The 23,321-nt window shown below is 32.2% G+C and overlaps 1 protein-coding gene across 1 annotated transcript in view; it reads left to right on the top strand.

Annotated features, from left to right (window-relative positions):
* LOC127717538 (uncharacterized) overlaps window positions 1-22,399 on the top strand; it is a 36,221-nt gene extending 13,822 nt beyond the window's left edge. Inside the window, exons 3-6 of the mRNA XM_052223213.1 lie at window positions 8,366-8,452; window positions 12,299-12,429; window positions 14,028-14,197; window positions 20,258-22,399. Coding sequence (XP_052079173.1) covers window positions 8,366-8,452; window positions 12,299-12,429; window positions 14,028-14,197; window positions 20,258-20,285 — 416 coding nt within the window. The 3' untranslated portion in view covers window positions 20,286-22,399. The remainder of the gene's footprint in view (window positions 1-8,365; window positions 8,453-12,298; window positions 12,430-14,027; window positions 14,198-20,257) is intronic.
* The last annotated feature ends 922 nt before the right edge of the window (window positions 22,400-23,321 follow it).

Raw genomic sequence — 23,321 nt, 5'->3', positions numbered from 1 at the left:
AAATACTAAGGATTTTCTTATCCCAGACATATAACCTAAGCCGTATTTGGCACAACTTTTTGGAACTTTTGGTCCTCAATGCTCTTCAACTTTGTACTTGTTTTGGCTTTCGTACCTTTATGATCTGAGCGTGTCTGGTTAGTCTTGTGTGGACGATACGCGCGTCTTGCGTATTAAATTTTAAACCTGGTAACTTTTGTTAGCTATTATTCGTATGTTTGTCTGTCCTATATGTTCTCCCATTTATTTGTATTGTAGTCCTGTCATGTAATGTTGTCATTTTAATATTTATCACTATATATTTTTTATATTTAAAATTGCCATAAAAGCGGGAGGTTTGGCTATCCACAAAACCAGGTTCAACCCACCAATTTTTTTTCTAAAAAATGTCCTGTACCAAGTCAGGAAAAAGGCAATTGTTATCGTATAGTTTGTTTCTGTATCTGTTGCATTATCGTTTTGTGTTTTGTTCACTTCGTTTTTCTGTTGTTTCGTTGTCGAAATGTACTATATTGTATTGTTTATTTGCGTAATTCTCTGTCCCGAATGTTCTTGCATTTATTTGTACTGCTTTCATATCATGTAATAGTGTCATTTAAGTGTTATATTTAACATTGCCATAAAAGTGCGAGGTTTGGCTAGCCACAAAACCAGGTTCAATCCACCATTTTTTTCTTAAAATGTCCTGTACCAAGTCAGGAAAATGGCCATTGTTATATGATAGTTCGTTTCTGTGTGTGTTACATTTCAATGTTGTGTTTCTATTGTGTCGTAGTTCTCCTCTTATATTTGATGTGTTTCCCTCAGTTTTAGTTTGTAACCCGGATTTGTTTTTTTCTCAATCGATTTATGAATTTCGAACAGCGGTATACTACTGTTGCCTTTCTTTAATTATCGTTAGTCATCATTAAAAAACTTTTCATGTTTAAACTCGTCTCCTATGTAATACCTTGGGATACTATCTTTGTAATCGTGACCAAAAAATTGTCTCAGGCAAATAATCGACATTTAAAGTTTCCCACATAATTTTAATCTCTCCTGGGGGTTACCAGATATTGACTAACGAACATATCTCGACGAACGAACGTAATAGGAGCGGTAATTGTATATTTACAAAACGTACTTTGAACTTAAATATGTTATTATTTGGATGGCATGTAATCATGATAATAGATAAAAACGCATAAAATATACCGATTTTAAAAAGCTTTCATAATACAAAGGAAAGACTTTAAAAGTTTCCGCAAGTGTTACATATCTTACGATACAATGTGGTTATTATTGTTGAAAGCATGATGAAATATACATCACACATAGGATTATTCGAGTGCACTTACTTAATTAATGTTGTCGGATCGTATGTTTTCAAGTTTCAACCATTCCCCCCCTTCCCCCCCGGCCAAGGGTTACTGGGGAATAGAAATATAGTCACTACAGGTCTTCTTCCAATCCACAGTAAAAACCTTTGCCAAAGTGGGACATCCGATTGACAGTGCAGGATGTACAAGTACGCAGCCACTTCCTGTCAGAATGGGGACGTTTATAAATCCGATGCCTTGTGTAGAGAGATTGTCACGCTCTCTGCACGTTAAGAACCCTTGCAACAACTCTTTGAGGGGTCCGTATACATAGGTGGCATGTTGCAAGGATATAGTTCCTACCCAATTTACTCTCGTTTTCTAATGGCAATCTAAATTTACCCGACCTACGTTCTCTATTGCATTGCATTTATTGTTAATTTGTTCTCGTCACGCATGAACTATTTGCCACTGGACGTTAAGCAACCAACAAAAAATTAATCAATCAATCAAGTTTCAAACAAACAAATCTATCAGTTTACAAAAAAAAAAACAAAATATAGTATTTTGAACCAGTTATAAATAATATATTCGGTTTTTTTTTCAATCATATCTGTCAACCTCTGAGGATGACAAAACTTGTTGAGTGTAAAAAAAAACCCCACAAGTCATAAGAGTAAATAACATTTTTTAACTTTTTTTATAGGGGATTTAACTAGACACAAGGGTCCAATAATAACGCATACGAAGACAACTTTAAAGCCTTACGACTATATACACGTACGGAACTTTATAAATTTTAATCCTATCAGTATGCACATAATCATTGCATCTCCTCTGACATGTTTTTTTTTGCAATTGTTGAAATACGTTTCACCGATTAAAGTATTTCAAGTTTCATTGATTTCACAAAGTACCCAGAGGGCAAATAATATGATCGATAAGTACCGATTATCAGGTTGTCTGCATATTGATATTGTAAAATATCAGCTGCGAGCCACACTATGAAGCTTTTTGTCGAGTGAGCGCAGCGAACGAGTTCAAAAATGCTTCATATTGTGTCGAGCAGCTGATATATTTAACAATATCAATATGCAGACAACCAGATAATCGATTTATCGGGTTGTATTTGCGTATTTTGCATGATAGAAACAAGTGTTTTCTTTGTTTCACCAGCAAACCGGAAGATGACGTGATAAGTTCGGGTCAAACTTATCAACGTCGGTTCATACATTGTGACGTCGTTGATATGTCTGGGTCAACGTATTTGACGTCACAATGCCATGATATGCAATTTTGTCATATACTTATAGAAAATAATGGTATAATCGTACCCCTTGATAAAACTTATTTGTACATATATTTATTCATTAAATTTGATGAATTGTCTTAGCCGTGTGATATGACTTTCGTTATCAACTGCCTCCGGTATATATCAACTGCTTCCGGTTTATATCAACTGCTTCCGGTTAATATCGCATGCCTTTCTTTAACGTTATTGCAAAGCATTTCGACGTCATTCTGCAAATTCTGGAAAAAAAACTCAGAGGTACATTTTAGTGAAAAAACAACTAGGTAGAATGAAAGAACGAATATTAGGAAACAGAAAAATATATTATTAAAAAATGCAAAACAAATAATACAATAAATGAATTTTATAAAGTTTTTAAAAAAGTTTTCTTGTCTGTATGGTTTCTGCTGAAGTATATGATAAAAAGAACATAACATGTCATTTTTCATATCAGACCCCTTATCAGTCCATGGTCAATATTATTCCTTGAGCCTGTTGGCTCTCGGGCTGATATCATGACCTAGGACTGATAAGGGGTCTGATATGAAAAATGCCATGTTATAATCTATATGTATTAAGAGCTGAGCAGAGTGATACAGACAGTGGACGACCGATAATAAATATTATTGAGATGATGGTACATCAACCTTTGTTGACTGCCTTTCCGTTTTGCCCAGCTCACGTGGGAAAATAGGGTATGCCTGTGCCTCCGTATAATAAACCTGTTTGGTCATATAGGTCTTTTTTTATTAACTTTTGTAATGTAGAAACGATTTCGGCTAATTGTATACTTATTGATATAGTGTAGAAAATAGTAAACATGAAATCACTAGAAAATAAGTCAAAAACTTAAGCTTTTTCCCAAAATTGTCGATTACTACACGAGTACAGAACAAGCCATAGTAGTTGTAAACATGTCACAAAAAAATAGTTGCCGTAAGTATGTTTAAATCAAAATTTCAAAATGATATTCTCCTTATATTATCAGCTTTTACCATAAAAGAGGGACGAAAGATACAAAGGGACAGTCAAACTCATAGATTGATAACAAACTGACAGCGCCATGGCCAAAAATAAAAAGACAAACAGACAAATAATAGTACAGATGACACAACATAGAAAACCAAAGACTAAGCAACACGAACCCCATAAAAACTGGGGGTGATCTTAGGTGCTGCGGTAATGCGATACGCAGCAAGGTGAAACGTACTTTAGATCCATCTGTACGCGTGAGTAGGATGATCTGGTTCAACTTTTCTAGAGTTATATGCATTTGTACTCAGAAAGTTATACCCTAACCAGTATGTAACTCATCTGACGTAGCCTGTTGGATAAATTTAGCGTTACTGAAAAAACTGTATAATAATTAAATAAGACTACTTAAAATGAATCATGAATTTCGCGAAAATTTGGAACCATTACTTAAATGCATCAGTTTACTGTCCACAGCCCCAGATTTTTTTTTCTAATTGTGAGTCAGATTGCTGATTATAGTATCATTATTAGACTATTTTTAAAGCACTATTATCTGTCAAATCTGTTTTATCTAAGTTTGAGTACTTTAAATATTATATTTAGGGTAGAAAGGCGGAATTTTCAGGAATTTTTTAGATACATTCTTGATCTGCAGTTAACGCACTATAAAATGTTCTATCTCTATTTATTTTAAGTAGTCTCATATAATTATTATACATTAAACATGATGAGACAATCAGCATCGGACTCACGTTACATTCAAATCTTCTAGTCTTATTTGATTACTGTCTTTTGACACCAAAATAAGTTTTCAACATTATAAATCTTGCCAAAGTTGGAAACTAGTGTCTTAAGTCAGCATGATCACTACTATGAATGGGTGTTTAACAACATTGACTACCCATGAGGGTCTCGCTCGGTAGGCACCATGATCACAGGCACATAACACATTTATATATGATTTTTTCCTAGACAAGTACCTATGTCTTAAAGGGGCATTAGCAGCATGTTCACTAATTTGACTCTAATTCTCATATTTGATTTATAACATACTAAAACGTATATTAAAATAACAGAAAAGTCTGAAATATGTGTATTCGATAATTTATATCAGCATTCCTAACGCGAAAAGGCGAAAACGCGAAATCGCGAAAACGCGAAAACGCGTTATCGCAAAAACGCGAAAAGACGAAATCGCGAAATCGCGAAAACGCGTTATCGCAAAGTCGAAAACGCGAATTCAGAAAGAAAAAATATTTCGCGTTTTCGCGTTTTCGACTTCGCGATTTCGCGTTTTCGCAATTTCGCCCTATATTATATAATAGGCGACAAACGCGAAATGGCCTTAAACGGCCACCATATGAAACAAATAATTATAAGATACATTTTAAAACACGAGCATGACATCAATTACGTTTTGAGGACGTTGTGACAAAACGGCTATACTTTTTGATACGATCTAAAAATCTTGTTGCCTAACGAAAACGTTAAACACTATTTACTTAGATAGTAAGAAAAAGAAAAATCGAAGAACTTTTACAACCATTTTTTTATATTCCATGATCTTACAATATTTACTTAATATAGAGCCGATCAAAACACTTAAGTGTACAAAAATATAACGTTTTTTTCCGTTGTGATAAGATGGCTATACTTTTTTTGAAGTCATTGCGGTAGTGACTATACTCATGTTTCCTGCAAGAAAATATCATGAACCAGGAATAAAATAATTGAACTTTTTAAAGTATAAATATTTTTCCTTTCCAATCCACGGTGTAAATGCACGAACTCGATATATGCTTACCTTGCATATGCTTGGACATTTTTCAGACCGTTTTCACATGACATTAGCCGGTTTACGGTTTGAGTGATATTGATTTTGCTTTAACATGCAAATAACTATAACAAAAGCAACATTTTTGTCATGGTTTACGATAATCGGAGAAAAATTACGATATCAAAGACACAGAACTCTGAACTTTTGCACACAAAATGTAACGTTGGACATTACGTTTTTGCGCATAATTGGAATTATTTTAAAATTGTTATAACTTTTGGTATTTTAAATTTCGGTTCTTATTTTTCTTTATTTTCAAGCCTATTAAACTCAATTCAACCAAAATCACTATATTTTTATTGAGCTTTTCAGTCTACGCCTTTATTTTTATGATAATCTATAACAAAATCAAAATTCGTACCAACATCGTGCGCAACGTCTATGCTATCACCCTTGTATTACCTCCGTAAATCATTTTACACCCTTTTGGGACCCCAACTTGCAAAGCAGAATCTTGTATACCGAATGCACCTTTTGCTATTGTAGAAAACATTGCATTATTAATTATCAATTCAACGTGAGTAGTTAGCTACAGAGACAGGAACTATTTCATGTAAACTTAATGCAGACGATGCGAACTACTTTACTTATAAACAGCAGTTTCCATTTCGTACGATTCGTCAAGTTACGCTTTCGTTCGTCAATATCCTGGCTATCTCTATTACAATGAAGCATGACGGAAGGGAGCATAGACTAGAAAGTGTCTTCATGTGTACACTAATTGCATTGTTCTCGTGTTCAAAACATACATGCATGGAAATTTCATTGCAGTGTATAATTTTGTTAAAAAGACCGTTTTAGTTTTATACTCAACGTATGGGAGTTTGATATTTTTTGGTCCGTCCATCCGTCCGTTCCGTTCTAGTTAAACAACTTTTAAGGTTCATGTGGACTCTGGCTAAAATGGCTGCATTTTTATCTCAAAATGTGTTCTGAGTACAGACAAACCTGTGTAACTAGAAAAATTTCAAGGCATAGCATGCTCTAGATGAATAAAATTCAAATACATTGTATGTTTTAGAAAATTAAAACCTAAGCAAGATTTTGCAGTGCACTTTTTTTCATTCCTCCAGAAGGTGCCAAAATAAACAAAGTTGTAAAAGAGGTTTGAGAACTTCCCCACACTGACAGGTAATAATTGAAGTGAACTGTTTTGATTTACATGGACAATAGAGGGACAATAGATACCTGACAATAATTGGTGATTTAAACTGTGTACCTGAGTGGACCATATCAAGTGAAACTCAACTGTTTGTTAATTTTATCATCGTCTGCAGGGACGAAAAAAAGTGCACAGAAAAATCAAGTTAAGTTTTATTTTTTTTATAACATAAAGTGTATTTGAATTTTATTTATCTAGGGCATGCTATGTCTTAAAACTATTTCAGATGCACAGGTTAATCTGTACTCAGAGTAAATTTTGAGGTGAAAACACAGCCATTTTAGCCATAGGGTCCACATGAACCTTAAATAAAAAATATACTGAATTAGGATTTGACCAGGATATTGCGGTTCATTGAACTTGAAAATGTGATACTGTGAAAAGGGGTGGGGTGGGTCACGGTATCTCACGGACACATAATGTTGTTTCATTTGTTTTAAAACTACTTGTTTGTGCATTTTCAATATTCATAATCTACCCCCTTTTTTGTATTTTATATATTTTGCTTTCAAATGGTGCATATTATACATTCAAACAACATATGTAATGAAAACGTATGATCATACTAGTCGAGACTTATATTTTGACGTTGCACAAGGTCGTGATCTTCTGCTCTGCATGGCAAAAAAAAAAAAAACCAAAACAACGAAAGTGCATTAATTAGCGTGCTGTCATGAGACTGCATTGTCAAAGAAACTTTCTATCGTGTTTTGCATTGTTTCTTACTAGACATCTTCGCCATAACCCAAAACAACGAAACCGACACAAAGGATAGTTCAGTGGGTTAAAGTTCGCCTCTGTAATTGTCAGTGTGAACTCAGTCAATTTAATTATTTACAATGTTAACGTTTTAATTCTGAAAGTATTATATCGATGATAATTTGACACATTTATTCACTTGATTTAAAAAAAAAATATATATATATATAGACGTGAAGGTTAATTCAAACTGTACTGAATACACTGGTACAACTAATTCACAGATTCAGATGTGGAAATGACTTTAAATATTATATACATTTATAATAAAGCATGTTGCGTCGAAGGGACTATGTTGCATATAGTTTTAGAACTTTTCAGTTTGCAAATGAGGTGTTCTATATGTCCGCGTAAAATTCTAGCTCGAATGTTGTTGTTGACGTTGTTAAATTTAGATTGATCGCAGATTAACCAAGTTTGATAGTTTAACCGTACCAATGGTTTATGGTGTAATAATCGAGTGTTCGGAAAGATAAGTGATGTTAAAGTGACAACGACTAGGAAACGGTGATTCGTCTTCTCGATCTATATTTTCCTTGTATATATTCAAATTATGGGCCGTGTAGAACGGAGGAACATGCAGAATTGTCAACTGTAAAAGATTATTTTTCTAGGGAATTTGTCTGTTTATAAATTTTATCATAAATGCAAAATACCTTTTTTTCCGTTAGCTTACATTTTCAAGAAAAGTGTATTTGTTCTCGTTCCGTGTATATTTGCGTCCATTCGTTTTTTGTTATGAAATATCAGAAACAAAAAACAAAAATTTATGAAGATACAAAATGTAACATACAACGGTCAATCCCTCTGGTAAATATAAAAAAGGTCCAAAAAGTAGTCAGTATTTTCATTTTGATAATTATAAATGTGTAATTGTTTGCGGATTTGTTCTTTTCCCGATTTGTTCATTATTTCTTATAGAATCAACGTGTAGTTCGATTGGTCTCAGTTCAAAATTCAACAAGGACATATTTTTTCATTATTTTCTGAATTTCCTACTTTGACGTCGCATTGAAAGAACATTATATTATCATTGTTTGCAGGAGGTTGTGATACTGGTTTGAAGATATATACAATGCTTACCAATAAAGGTGAAATTCTGAAGATGTTAGGTGAACCTACTCAGAAGTGTGAGTATACAATACAATAAAAAGCAAGACAAGACAAGACAAGACAATAATTGTATTTTTAATTACAGACGTTTAGAAGGGCAGAGTAATTACAAGTTTGCATCAGAAACATGTATAAGTTGTCTCATTGGCACTCATACTACATCTTCCTATATTTATATAATGGGCAAAACTATTATATTTACAATTCATAAGTTATCAAAGTAAAAAAAGTTATTACAGACAATATTAATTTAAATACTCTTTAATAATAGTATATCTTAAAGCTATCTGTTAAATCGTGCTATATAAAACTTCATTATCTTTTATTTCATATAGAATAAGATGGATGAATCAAGCTTGTTGCATGCATTTTTAAAAAGTTTATTTTCCGAATGTTGACGAGTATCTCAATCGTAGAGCTTTTCTTTTTATAATAATTACATTACATTTATGTTTCATAAGAATCCGTAATTTATATCGGTAGACAGCAATCCCAAGACATTCCAATACTATATTTTATTTCCCAATAAAATGCAACATTCACTACTGCACTTGCCTCCCATGACAACATCACCAGGTCAAAACAAGGAAAAAAAACTAAAAGATCGACATAACTCGCAGTTTCAAGGATTTCCCATAAAATGTAATTAAAAGAATTGAATACTTATTTTTGTAATTTTATAGCGTTGTATGTTTTAGGCCTCATACAAAATGTGTTTCGACGAACGCTTTTACACCCCAATTAAGTCGTTTCTTGTCAGGTGATTAAGATATGTTTTCCTCGATAATTGTTTATTGTAAATATATACATATACAAGACATTGACGTATTCATGGGACTTGTACTGTCGGGGGATAAATGCAACGCGGTAAAGGCGTGGATCTAGATTTGAAGCAAGGGGATTATAACTTAGAGGACCTTTGAAATACTTTGACGCAAATTGGCTGTAAATTTACCATTTTTACATATTTCATTTTTATTTTTAGAGTAGGACGGGATGCACCTGCGATAGAAACTTATTCCAATATAAACATATCGACACAAACTACTAAAACTTGTTATTATTTCACAGAATATAACTGCCAGACAGTTCAATCCGGGCGTTCTGAATCTACAATAAATTATGTACAAATATATGGCTTAGGCACGTAAACATTTCATATACAGCAATGTATCGTACAGTGTTGGCATGTTAAGTCATCAATATAAAACACAAAATTTAATGTTTAACTCAGGCTGTACTGACTTTTTTAAACGCACGATTGTTTACGAACCAAAGGCACACAACTGTCGGAAAATTAATTAATATGTATACAAATAATTTCAATTAACAACTGGTACATGTATTGTTAGCGCATGTACCTCGAAACTTTATTTCATATAACCATTTTATTTAATAGCTATCTTTATAATTTGTTTACTGTACCGTTCGTCAATTTTAATCTGTAGTTTGGTTGCGTGTTTTGATCATGATACTGTATCATTCGTCTACACAATACAAAATAAGCATCCATACCAAAATAAACTGCATTGAAATACTTTTTATTTTAGTTTATTAACCTCGCATGTAGTGAAAGTTAGAGATCAATTTAAAATTAATATTTGCTGGTTTAGATATTTACGTTCTTAACGATGGTTAATAAAAACGCTGCGGAAGCACGCAATTGATAAAGAGTTATATTCATCAGCGCAGAAGACCGTAAATCGATACTGACATGATCAAAAGACTAATCTCATAAGAAAAAAATATATAGAAACTATATATAACTCCCTCGCGTAGGTGTTGCCATTTGATCATATAACCCTCAAGTATTTTGAGCGTTCTCGATGCATGCAAAAAATTCAGGAATTTACCTGATTTATTTTTATTACACTAGTACAAATATTGTTGCTATCATGACACAAGCATCAGATAATAGTTTCAAACAATAATTAAAGCTTATTTTATTTTATCTAAGTGTGAAAGGTCTCAAATTAAAGTCACAACCACTACATTTCTATTACAATCGTTATGTCATGATATTAATAGCCTAGTGAACAGGCATTTAATTGTATGTTTTTTTTAACTCAATATTACCATGTTTGTTATTGTCTAAATAGGTTCCATCAGTAATTCAAATATTTCAAAAGTACAAAATACTGAATACAAATTACCTTTCTGCAATCAGTATGGTTAAGTTTTGTCAAACGGCTCAACAATTGCTGATTCGTCATTGACTCGCAAGACCGTATTGACCGAGTTGTTCCGTCACAAAGATCAATGAAATAGGTATAAAACGTTGATTTACGCTATTCCTATCATTTTTCGTAAAGCCTGAAATCAAACAAGCCGAGGAAGATGTTGCACATGCTATATTTGTCTGTTTTATTCCTATATTACCGGGGCCATAGGCCCATCGGCTATCTTCGGAGGTCGCGGCAATGGCTAATTGAGACAGTCTCGCAAAACGCAAGATTTTTTTATTTTACTTTTAAACGATTCCATACATTGTTTATTGTTTTCTAATGACCTTTTGTAATTCTGATGTAGGTTTAAGCATATTGTTAATCATATTTGTTATTTTGCGTCAATTTGTTGTGCATGAATTTGGCAGATAAAGCCGTTTTGAGATATGAAGGATATAACTTAGCCTCTTATAAATAAGATATACTATCTGACAATAACAGTAACGGTACCAGATGCTCATTTCGATATATAATGTCTCTTCACAGAAATGCACGAGTTCAAAATATTTGGAAATCCAACACCTGTTTTACGTGCAAACAAACCTCCCGCTTTACCTTTATAGATCATACGTCGTATACTATAAAATACATTTAAAAACCTGCAAACTAAATATACGGATAGGATGACCTTTGAAGAAAGTAATGAAAAGGCACATAATTTTGAAAGCAGGGCCAAATGATCTATTGGAAGCTAGTTAGACAAGCTAAATCTGTTGGTTAGATTCTGCCTCCAAAGGAAAAACTAAATTGACAGAATCAACACTTCTTACAGGTCTTATTAAGTTTCATTTTGAAATTTGATTGCATCGACTGTACTTATGAGAGGCCAGTCGGTATTTAAATTGACAGATCATCAGAAGAGAGGACGATGTTTACTACATTAGGGAGTAGACCATGCCTTTACCCTACAGTATCTTTTACCCTGAACCTTACATTCCTTAAATTCAACTTCATTAGAATATATCCGAGCAAATCGTACAAATTAAGTTGTAAAACGTCCACTCCAGTAGATGTGGCAAGAGGAACATCGACGTCATTAAGAGGAACGTAAGTGATGGCACAGTGTCTCTTTCGTCATATATTTTATTTTCAAATGTTCATTTTTGTATAAATATAGTTATGTCTTGAAATTGATAGTTTTGACTGTTATTATAAGCTTTGGTATGATGAAGTTCTTTGGGATAAATGAATTTAAAAGGTTTCTTATATCGGGATTATCAACAGTAAACAAATCATCAAGGTATCTAGTATTATTGTTGACAATATGATAATTAGTTTGTCAAAATTTGTAATCTTCATATTTTCATAAACGAAGATTCGTGCAGTGAAGGAAAAGATCTACAACTAGTGGTGTGCTGTAAGTTCTAAAGGGAATTCTTATAATTTGACAATAATAATTAAGTTCAGAAGGACGGACATGTTGTTCTCCATCGGATAAGTTAGGATAATACTGGCTGATGTCTCACATCAAATTCGTATACGTCGACGAAATTTTACTCAACACTGTTAGATTTGCCAATTTGTGGTATCTTTAATCATTTCCTTTGAAATGTGTCCAGTTATAAAGACCACTAAGCCAACTATTCTTCATAAACTACTTGCTTTCATTAGTCCAATAAAGTAAAAATGTAATTTCAGATGCATATGATTACGTGAAACGTCTGCACTTTCTTCTTTCAAATTTGAATGACATATCAATTGAGGAAACACCTGGTATTTGGAACTGTTATGCTGACAGACTGAAAAAAAAGTTACGCAACTATTGTTCAGTATGTACATTTATAAAATCGTAGTTATCCATTGCTGTTAAACATAACAATGGATTTTCTATTTTAGAAAAAATATCAAAGATACCGGGCTAAGAAAGATGTATACACAACACTATTTTCGTCTACATCAGATTCATCAGTGGCGCTCCTACTAAAACAACTTAAAAAACCGAATCAATTAAAAAATTAATGTGATTCATGAACAACGACGACAACATAACGAAATATCAAAAAGTTCTGTCAAATCTAGCTCAGACATTTCGTACCTGGGGGTAAACATGTATTATCATCACATATAAAACATAATCCGAATTTACAAAATAAGTTGTTAATTTGTTTTATTAAAACTGTGTTCAAATTTAATAGCAAAAGGGTGTCTATTGTTACAAGCTGTATTGCTTGTTTTTTGTTCTACCATAAGACGGGCCAGTCAACTATTTATGTGCCAAAATCAGTAGATTCTACGAAGAGTACTTTGAAATACAAGATATTATTTAATGCATGTGGAATACACGATATTATTTAATGCATGTAAATTTTTCATAATGCAATGATTGAAATGTTTCTTCTCAAAGGGGAAGAGTTGTTTAACTCACTTGAACCCATCAGTGAAATTATCTAGTTGGGGTCAGTAATTATTATTATCTTTTAGTACCAATATAGCATAGACTGTGGATGACTTCACAATCTGATTTCATTCAACCTTATAAGTCGAAAACAAACTGACAATGTAATTGCAAAAACATAAAAACGATCAAAAGACAAACAGCATCATACAAAACACAACATAGAAAACTCAAGACTGAGAAACACAAAGCCCACTAAAAACCGTGAGTGACCAGGCACTCTGGAAGGTTTAGTACATCCTTAACCACATGTGGCATCCTTCATGTTGCTCATGTAAGTACAAACCCAGTGATAAGTCTAAGGAAGAGGAATTTAACAGATGTATGTGGTGTGTGGAATTGCAAGAACAGTAGTTTTTAAAAGTTTGCTTTATTTTCCCTCTTCCTACTCCACTTTCACATTTGGGCAATATTAAAATGTTGAAACAGTTACAATTAATGACTTAGGAGTGGATAAGAAACATTCCCTTATCCACTTATTTGTAATGCATAATCACTGGATATGATTCATCAAAATATTTTAACAGGAGTAAAACGATGCACATGATTTCTCCCCAGGTTTTTGGTTAAGCTTCTGTTGCTCACATTTTAGTATTTGTTGCGTTGGTTTTCTATAGCTATTTGTTTGTTCATCGTATAAAGTTTTGATCATGATGTCATCTTTTTATTTTTGAATTATAAGTTTTTTACCCTTGATATTTTCCGTCTCTTTTTACACAGACAATACAAAATTTAGAATAAACAATATAAAGTAGGTTCAATACTGAATAATCTCTTTGCTTAGGATACTATGAAAATAATCAAAATTAATGAAATAAATAATCTATATCACATCGACATTTATAACAGTAAAACTATATGGAAGAAATATTACATATATGCAGTATAATTATAAATCATCTCAATGCTGTAATAAATTTGGTTGAGAGGAATAATTACTATTAAAGATATTGACTTCAAAAATTATTTCAGGTGACACAATTGTATCACATGTTTTGCTGCTGGATTTACGACAAAACAAAATTCCAAAGGTTTCTTCGATGGGCATGTGATGCCGAGATTAGCAATGCTGGTTTTTCGCACATCAGGAGAGCTGTTACAGCATTTCGTCAAAAGTATTGCTTGTTAAACAAACTCCCATAGTATGTATAAAAAAATAATTTGATCATTTTATTTGTTAACATGGCTAAAGTTTGAATAATGAAAAAATCACATATTTTCTCATAGCAATCAAATTGTAATATGAATGTATTTAATTCATAGTGATACTATTATCTATCCACGTCTTTTTCTTATATATATGTTCTATTTACGCCAAAGCGTTAATTATGTAAACTCCGATCTTGGTATTTCTGTTATACATTTTTAGATCTTAAAAATAGAAACGTATTCCTGATACTCATCAAAAATACCTGGTTTAAGGCTTGGTATAAATAAGACTCATCAGTGGCATTCGAATCAAAACAGCTAGATGTGTAAAAAAATCGAAGTTTAAGAACATTGAAAACTAATCATTTCAAAATATTGTATCAAAATATCGGTCAACCTAGTCGTAATGGTGACCGTAAAACGTGTATTGTTCAATTTAGTCTTCCTACATCATAACGCTTTTGAAGCAGTTTTTGTGCTGCTCCACAATCCTGTTAATAAAGTCAGAGTAGTGCCAGCATGCAGGAACGTAACTTATTAACTTAGATATGCGAACACCATACGATGGAGCAGAAGCTTTGTTACTGCTAAGAAATGGGAAGTTGACAATTAGAAAATTGAAATTACACGTTTGTCATAGATTCTAGTTTAAAGTCGTTCATTTGTGTCCATATCGAGGTATTTTCCGGATATCAAGCAGCTCTTTTGTCATCGGTAGAATCCTTAATCTCAAGTTCATTGGAATATGTGAGATTTAAGCACTCATTTACAATCTGGCTTATTGAGTGACAGAACATCTGCAATATATATGAAAGAGAAATTATAGAACTTAATTAAAGATGCTGTTTCTTTTAGTCTATCAGAAGGATTTGTATGAATTTTCTTTCATATAAGAAAGAAAAACAAGTTGGCCAGTAGTGGTGCACAACTAGTGCCCATTGAAATATCGAATAGATATAAGAAGATGTGTATGAGTGCCAATGAGACAACTCTCCATCCAAGTCACAATTTATAAAAGTAAACCATTAAAGGTGAAAGTACGGTCTTCAACACGGAGCCTTGGCTCACACCGCACAGCAAGCTATAAAGGGCCCTAAAAATTACTAGTGTAAAACCATTCAAACGGGAAAACCAACGGTCTAATCTATATAAAAAAAACGAGAAACGAGAAACACTTATGAACCACATCAACTAACGACAACTACTGAACATCATATTCCTGACTTAGGATAGGTGCAAACAATTGCAGCGGGTTTAAACGTTTTAATGGTACCAAACCTCCACCCTTATCTGCAAAATAGTGTAACATCACAACATAAAAAGACACACTATAAAATATCAATTGAAATGGCTTAACTCAATCAAAAGACATATTAAAACAAGTGAACATACACCGAACAAATAAATTTGATCTATGATACAATGTAAATACAAAATCAATAAAATAAGGGATGAATAATTAAAGTAACAGTATTATACCGCTGTGAAATGTTAAACAATTTCAGAAAAGCAACAATAACCTTAAATAAAAGTCCGCCATTTACAATTTATACACAGTTAAATGAAAATAATTTTGTTGTTAGGTATACAGTTTAAAAAGAGAAAGGAAATATTTTTACAAAATAAATAATTTTAATGTTCATAGTTCGAAGAAGTGAAAATTTATAGTAATACCAAACACTTATTAAACTGGTATATAGACCAGATATAACCCTGAATAAGTAAACATTAAATAACAAAAAAGCATTACAAATAGTATCAACAGGTCAAATTAACAAGAAAGTACGATTTGAGAGTACTCGCAGTTACTGACAGCTAGTTAAAAGCCAAAAACAACTAATAATAAAAAATCATGCATCAGAGACTAAAATCAACTAAAACACATCCCAGGGATTTAGTATTTTAACGTCATGGACAGTCAAAGAAGACATGACTGGTGCAATGCCAAACATAAATGTATCGACAGGCAGTAGGATAGTTAGGAGTTAACCTCTTAATTGATAAAAATAAACGTGGGTGTGTCTTTATACATCCCGTTTGAAAAGAATACAAATTTAGTTATGTATTAACCTGCCGACGACAAAATCGATATTAGTGCCAATGTAAACTATATTCAAAGATCTAATTACAACATTGGTAAGATAACCTTTACTAATAAGTTTGTTTAAAGGTTCGATCAGTTTACACGGGTCACATAGTGATTTCCGCGCTTTTAGTACAATATTACCGTAAAATTTAGGATGTGAAATACCGTTTTTGATAAGTTTTCTACAGGTACAGCCAAATTTACTAATCAAATCTGTGTATCTATGAAAGAATTTAGTAAAAGTTTTAAGTAATTTATGGTAACGAAATCCCTGACTTAATAATTTACCAGTGATGCATTGATTACGTTCGTTAAAATCTATGATATCACTACACACACGGGCATAACGAACGAGTTGGGATATATAAACACCGTATGATGGAGCCAAAGGAACATCGCCGTCTAAAAAAGGAAAATAAACAATAGGGAATGAAAAATCGTCCCTTTTTCGTAAATTTTAGTATGGAGTTTCCCTTTAGAAATTGAAATGTCTAAATCTACAAAAGGACAACTACTGCTGTTTATGTTAGATTTAGTTAAAGTAAGTTCTGTTGGGTAAATTTCGGTGCTATATTTAGAGAACTCTGGATTATTTAACTAAAAAATATCATCCAGATAACGGTAGGTATTGTTGAATGTATCAACCAAATGTAACAATGACGTGTCTTTACTGAGTTTGGTCATAAACTGAGATTCATAGCAATACAGGAATAAATCTGCTATTAAAGGGGCACAGTTAGTGCCCATAGGAATACCTACTACTTGTCGATACACTTTATCGCCGAAACGTACATATATGTTGTCCAGGAGAAAATTTAAAGCTTCAATCATATCTTCACATTTCCAATAAGGTATCTATAGTTATAAGAATATGTGGTATGAGTGCCAATGGGACAACTCTCCATCCAAGTCAAAATTTAGCAAACTTTCCTTTTTCATGACAGAAAAAGGCTTAAAACGAGTTACAGCAAATAAATTTGCAACGATATTTCTCAAAAGACCATTCAATTAAATATGAAAGCTTTTTCTTGATAAGATTGTGTGAAAGTGTAGTGTAGAGAGTAGAAAAGTCATAACCGTCAACAGAATTAAAAGGGCCATCAAAAGCACGTATTTTATCCAAAACCTCTAAAGAATTTTTAACACTCCAAAAGTAATTAATACCATTATTTTCATAAGCTTTTTTACAAAAGCTAATAACAAGTTCTTTGATAGTAGTAAGGGAGGTAGTTAGAAGAACTGATAGATTAGAAGTAGAACACTTAATAGATGCGGAGATAAAACGAAATTTAAATGGTTTTTTATGCAATTCAGGTAACCAGTACATAGTAGGGACTTTCAAATGTAAGCTGGGTAGTGGCAGTGATATGTTTGTTTACAATTTGCTTCTCTGTGCAGCGTACGGACCTGAATGTAGAAGAATTGATAATTTCGTATTGGAGAACTTCCGTGTAGCATATGCGTTACATCACCACTACATTATTGGCTGCTTAGTCTGCCGGTACGAACACAAACCGCTTTGCGAGTGCTTGGAGTTTATTTTTTTATTCTAGAAATGGGAATATCATGGACCCTATTATTAATTTCATAATTGTTTTCAAAATGAGTTATACGAATATTAACAGTAATTTTATTCAAATAACTGTCTAGAGATTTTTTATCAAATGTCAGCTGAAATATCAATCTTTCAATCTCAACAAATATGGTGTCGATAAAAAATCCAACATTTTGATGGTATCATTTTTTGTTTATTTGTTGTTGGAATCAGTGTGGTTCTTCACAAAGTAAGATTTTTTATGGCCTCAAACAACATGGACAAGGATTTTGTATCTATGTTTCTCATTTTTTTTGTGGCTAACTTTCTGTTTGATGAGATGATGTAGTAGATTTTAAAATTGAGCATGGGGAGTACTAGTGTAGAGTAGAAAAATCGAAGGTTTTGATATTCCTGAAAAATTGTAAAGATAGTGATTTTGAGTAGATCTTTTGAATTTTAAAGTATCCACATCTGATTGACACCGCTGGTTGAATACACCTCTTCACAATATTACTGAAGGTCATCTTATGCAGCAGAAAGAATGGGTATAGATACTGTAGAAACTTTCTTCAGGATGTTTAGTCAAATATTATAAGTTAAGTTATCTAGTAAAAAGATGAGAGATTTTAATCTTAAATGTTTATATTAAAAGGGGAGAGGAATAGATTTTCTTATATCTCGCGTTTCGTGAATGTTGTAAGGGTATATAAAAGCAACAGTAGTATACCGCTGTTCAAACTTAATAAATCGATTAAGAAAAAAACAAATCCGGATTACAAACTAAAACCGAGGGAAACACATCAACTATAAGAGGAAATCAACGGAACAACATAAACACTGTACTGCAACAAAAAAAAAAAAAAAAAAAAAAAAAAACGCCAACATACATAGAAACTGCCATATTCCTGACTTGGTACAGGACATTTTAAGAAAAAACGTATATGTGGTATTCCCAGTTTTGCTGTGGATTGTTAGTTCTTTCATTGAGAACACTAATGATTTTTGCATATATATACAAATGTGTTTAAAGTTTTGTTAGCTGGAATAAACAAATATTTGCCGTGAAGGATGGATAAAGCATTCACAACCTGAGGTTTCTCAAAAAGGTCAGAAACCCGTTTGCTTATTGCACATCGTAGATTTTGAATATGATTCTTAATTCTGAGATTGGTGTAGGTATCTGCTGAACAGCTTTTAATATTTGGTACGTCAGAATCGCTTTTTGGGGTGAACCTTCATCCAGAACGTTCAAGACTTCGAAAATTGAAAGCGAAAGAAATTCCTATGCGAATGAACGAGCAACTTCATGACGAAAGTGGACCTTAAAATACGATATCAAGTTTTTCCTCAGGGTACTTGAGGGACTAAAGAATCTTAGTTTCTTTATTATTTCTTTATTAGTCGACGGAGACTTTAAAAGAAAGTTAGTATTATAATGTCTGTACCGAGGCGTTTATATTATCGGGGACAAGCAGCAAACAAGCAGCGGTATAAACCAAGAAATGACACAAAATGAAAACGAGTCCTAGAAATTAAAATAAAATTGAGAATAGAAATTGGGAATGTGTCAAAGAGACAACAACCCTAAACAAAAATGTGTACTAGTTCAGTGAAAATAAACACTAAACTACGAAAGATAAAATTGAACTAAAATTTAAAACAAACACAAAAAAAAAAACAAAAAAAAAAACACAAGACTAACAAAGGACAGAGACTCCTGACTTGGGACAAGCTCAAAAATACCGCGGGATTAAACATGTTTTGTGAGATCTCAACCCTCCCCTATACTTCTAGCCAATGTAGAATAAACAAACACACAGCAATACGCAAAAAACTCAGTTTACAAGAAGTCCGAGTCCGATGTCAGAATAGGTAACAGAAGAAACTAAGCAAAATGACAATGATACATTAATTAACAAAGGACTACTAGCAGTTAATGACATGCTAGCTTCCGATCTCAATTAAACTGATTGAAAGATTATGTCTTCATCATATGAAAATCAAGTACAATCCCTCCCGTTAAAGAACACTTTTCGAGTTTGGTGTATCCTAAGCTCTTTTAAAGATTTGCTTCATCAGGCATGCTCATCCTCTAAGAATACGAAAGCCAAGGTTGTTTACTTATTTGAATACACGATAACCTATATAACCAAAAGGGGCACAAAAAGAATAGCAAAGTCCAAATAAAACCAACTTTGCCTGACATTGTTCGAACCTCAGATTGAAAACAAATTGAAATAAAATAACAAAAAGTGCATGTTACACACATGATAAAAATAACATTGCTCTACTTGTGCAGTCCCTAATTTATGAGTATTTGCTGTAAAAATTCATGCCTATTGCGTTTTTTTTTTGCTTGAAGAATCAGATTTTGGTTTTATACTTTAATATTTAGTTTCATTTAACATAAAATCACAAATGAAATTTCAGTGTACCAGAATTAGATGACCTAGAGTAATGACACAAATATTTCTCAGAATGTCACGACAACGATTTCCAAGAGGAATATGAGAATATTTTATGGTTTTTAGATTTTTATTTAGTTTTGTGGTAAGAAGACAAAAGCGACAATTGTGAGAATATAGAGTTTGCGTTTTGGAATCATTTCCATGTAATGCAACACTGTTTTGACTTCTGGTTTAATGTTCCTGTGATGTTAGCTACTAATTTGAAATAAGCTCTGATTTTCAAATGCTAGCAAGCAGTGTGCACTGCTCATACTTATCGTTATTTTGAAACTAGATTTACTCAATATATGTCATTACTATAAATTTTACACATACATATATATCCAGGTAAATAATCCTTTATAGTAGGACACATTGTAGAACAAATATTTTTGATGTTTTGTATTGTATTGCTCTTCAAACAAATAAACATGCTACTTACTTTTATTAGATGGATTATTTATATAAGTTATATTATGTTAATTTTGAAAAAGTTGATCTTAACCTTTCAAAAAATTGATCTTAACCTATGTGAATGAAACAAAACATAGGCAATCGGAAAAAATCTACAAAACTTGCCAAGGAAAATTAAGAAATATACTACACTTTTAACGTGTCAGTGCATGCGAAGTATGTTCTGATAACATTGTTAAATGTTCAAAATTTGTGCAAACTATCAAATTGCATTAACTGTATGTAAGAATGTTTGGAACGCTTTAACATGTATTTTTGCTCCTAATTGATATTCATGTCATTTATATTTTTAAATATTGTTTTGCAGGTCTTTATTGTTGTTTTTGTAAAAATATAATAATGTATTATCCCATTTGAGCATATAATGCGGCTGTAAGTTTAAAAATCACGGGAAATAACATTCATTCGTACAACATTCAAACATCAAGTGTACCATTCCATTGCCGGTGAATTGGATTTAAGTGTACAATTTTGTTGCTCATTTCCTGTTTTACATAATGTATCGTAATCAGCATAAACATTTGCACATAAACATAGTTGGAAACAAAACACATCAAGTTTTCAAAAGGAGGTATTATACAGATGATTTGTTTTTGTTTTTTTGTTTTTTGATTTTTTGTAAACATGTTTTATTATTATTACAGCTGATTCCTTCAAAACACAATCGCCGTGATATAGCCTCGTTGTGCTGATGCGGTGTAAAGCAATCACCAATCAATCAATTAATCAATCAAAACTCAAGTCGCTTAGCTAGGGTTCATGATAGTGAGTACAATATTGTTTAATCTTTATGCACATTTTTTGTTTAGTTTCCAAATACTTTTTATGCATATCATTTACAATGATAAATTTAGAGGACTGCCATACCATTATAAGGGTAATACACATAAATATTAACATTACATTCAATGGTAATATACGTTTTGACAGATATTTGTGCTTTTGATTGTTATTCATGTCATCTATATTTTTAAATATTGTATTGTTGTTTCTGTACAAATATAATCATCTAGTTTTCCATTTGAGCATTTTATGCGGCTGTGAGTTTTAAAATCACGATAAACACTGTGAGTAATAAATCCGATATTTAAGACAATAAAAAGCCAAGTATTTACTTCTTTATGGGAAATAACATTCAAACATCAATTGTACCTTTCCATTGACAGTGAACTTGATTAAAGTGTACCATGTCCTTGCTCATTTCTTGTTTTACATAATGTATTGTAATGTAATATAATCATCAAAAACGTTTACACAAAAACATAGTTGCAACTACAAAATTCAAGTCATCAAAAGGAAGTTCTATACAGATGAAGTTTTGTTTTATGTTATTAAAACATGCATAATTTTTGTAATAGTTGATTCCTTCAAACTCAAGTTGCCTAGCTAGGATTCAGGATATTTATTACTAGTACACTATTGTTTTATCTTTATGTTTATTTTTTATTTAGTTTTGAAATAATCGTTACAATTTATTGACAAGGATAAATCTAGAGGACTTTCATAGTATGTATTATAAGGGTTTTACTGTAAATGGTTTTATACAAGATATTGCACTTCAAAAATATGATTAAGTTATAAATATAGCAGTACAAGTATTTTGTCAAATCATCAAATCATCAAATAATATTAAAATTTGCTTTCCATGTTATACTAAGGTTTTTAGTTTAAAAATATGGATATATAAAGTAAATATTGAAAGCGTTCAGAACAGGGAAAATTGCTCTCTAGCAAAACTATGTGCTTATAAAAATGAGTAGATGTGGTATGATTGGCAACGAGTCAACTATCCACCAGAGAATACATGACGTATATGTTAGAAACTATAGGTCATTGTTCGGCCTTCAACAATGAGGAAAAACCATACCGAATAGGAAGCCATAAAAGGACCCGAAATACACGAAATACAAATATGATATACATGAACAGCAACAAACGACAGCCACCGAATTACAGGCACATACATAATATAGAAAGGAGGACATGTTTGCGGGCGCCTAACTCTCTCCTATCCTTGGACAATGACGTAACAGCACACAAAATAATAGACTATAAACTGTATATACTGGTATATTCAACAGTGCAACTAGATACAACAGATTACAAATTTTACACACGTAACGAAAATCACAAGGTTTAATAACGGATTTTTATGCAACCGTATTTAAACATAGAACTCATTTTGAATTATCAAGCATTCAATTCAAATGATGTTCGCATGTAATTAAATCATACATAAACAGAGGCACTGATTTTACCAGTTTATCTAGTATATTTAATGACTACTACTAAAAAAATATACCTCCCTGTTTTGCTTACATAGAACCACTTATTATATCGAATCCATACAAAAAAAAAAAAAACAACAGTAAAAGTATATTTTTTAATTCAACGTCAGTATAGAAAAAAAGATCTTTTAACTTAAGATTGTAAAAAATCCAATATTATATTTGACCCCTATTAACATGTTACTACACGGGATCTGAACATCGTTCATGACCGTGAGGTAGGAAAATTTCTGAAAAAAGGGAGTAAAAAAGATTGGAAACACGATTGTCATGTCATTTAAGACG

This window comes from Mytilus californianus, unplaced genomic scaffold, assembly GCF_021869535.1.
Source record: "Mytilus californianus isolate M0D057914Y unplaced genomic scaffold, xbMytCali1.0.p SCAF_10, whole genome shotgun sequence".
NCBI lineage: Eukaryota > Metazoa > Mollusca > Bivalvia > Mytilida > Mytilidae > Mytilus > Mytilus californianus.
The sequence above is the reverse complement of the archived record's forward strand: the minus strand, read 5'-3'. Positions and strand labels throughout refer to the sequence as shown.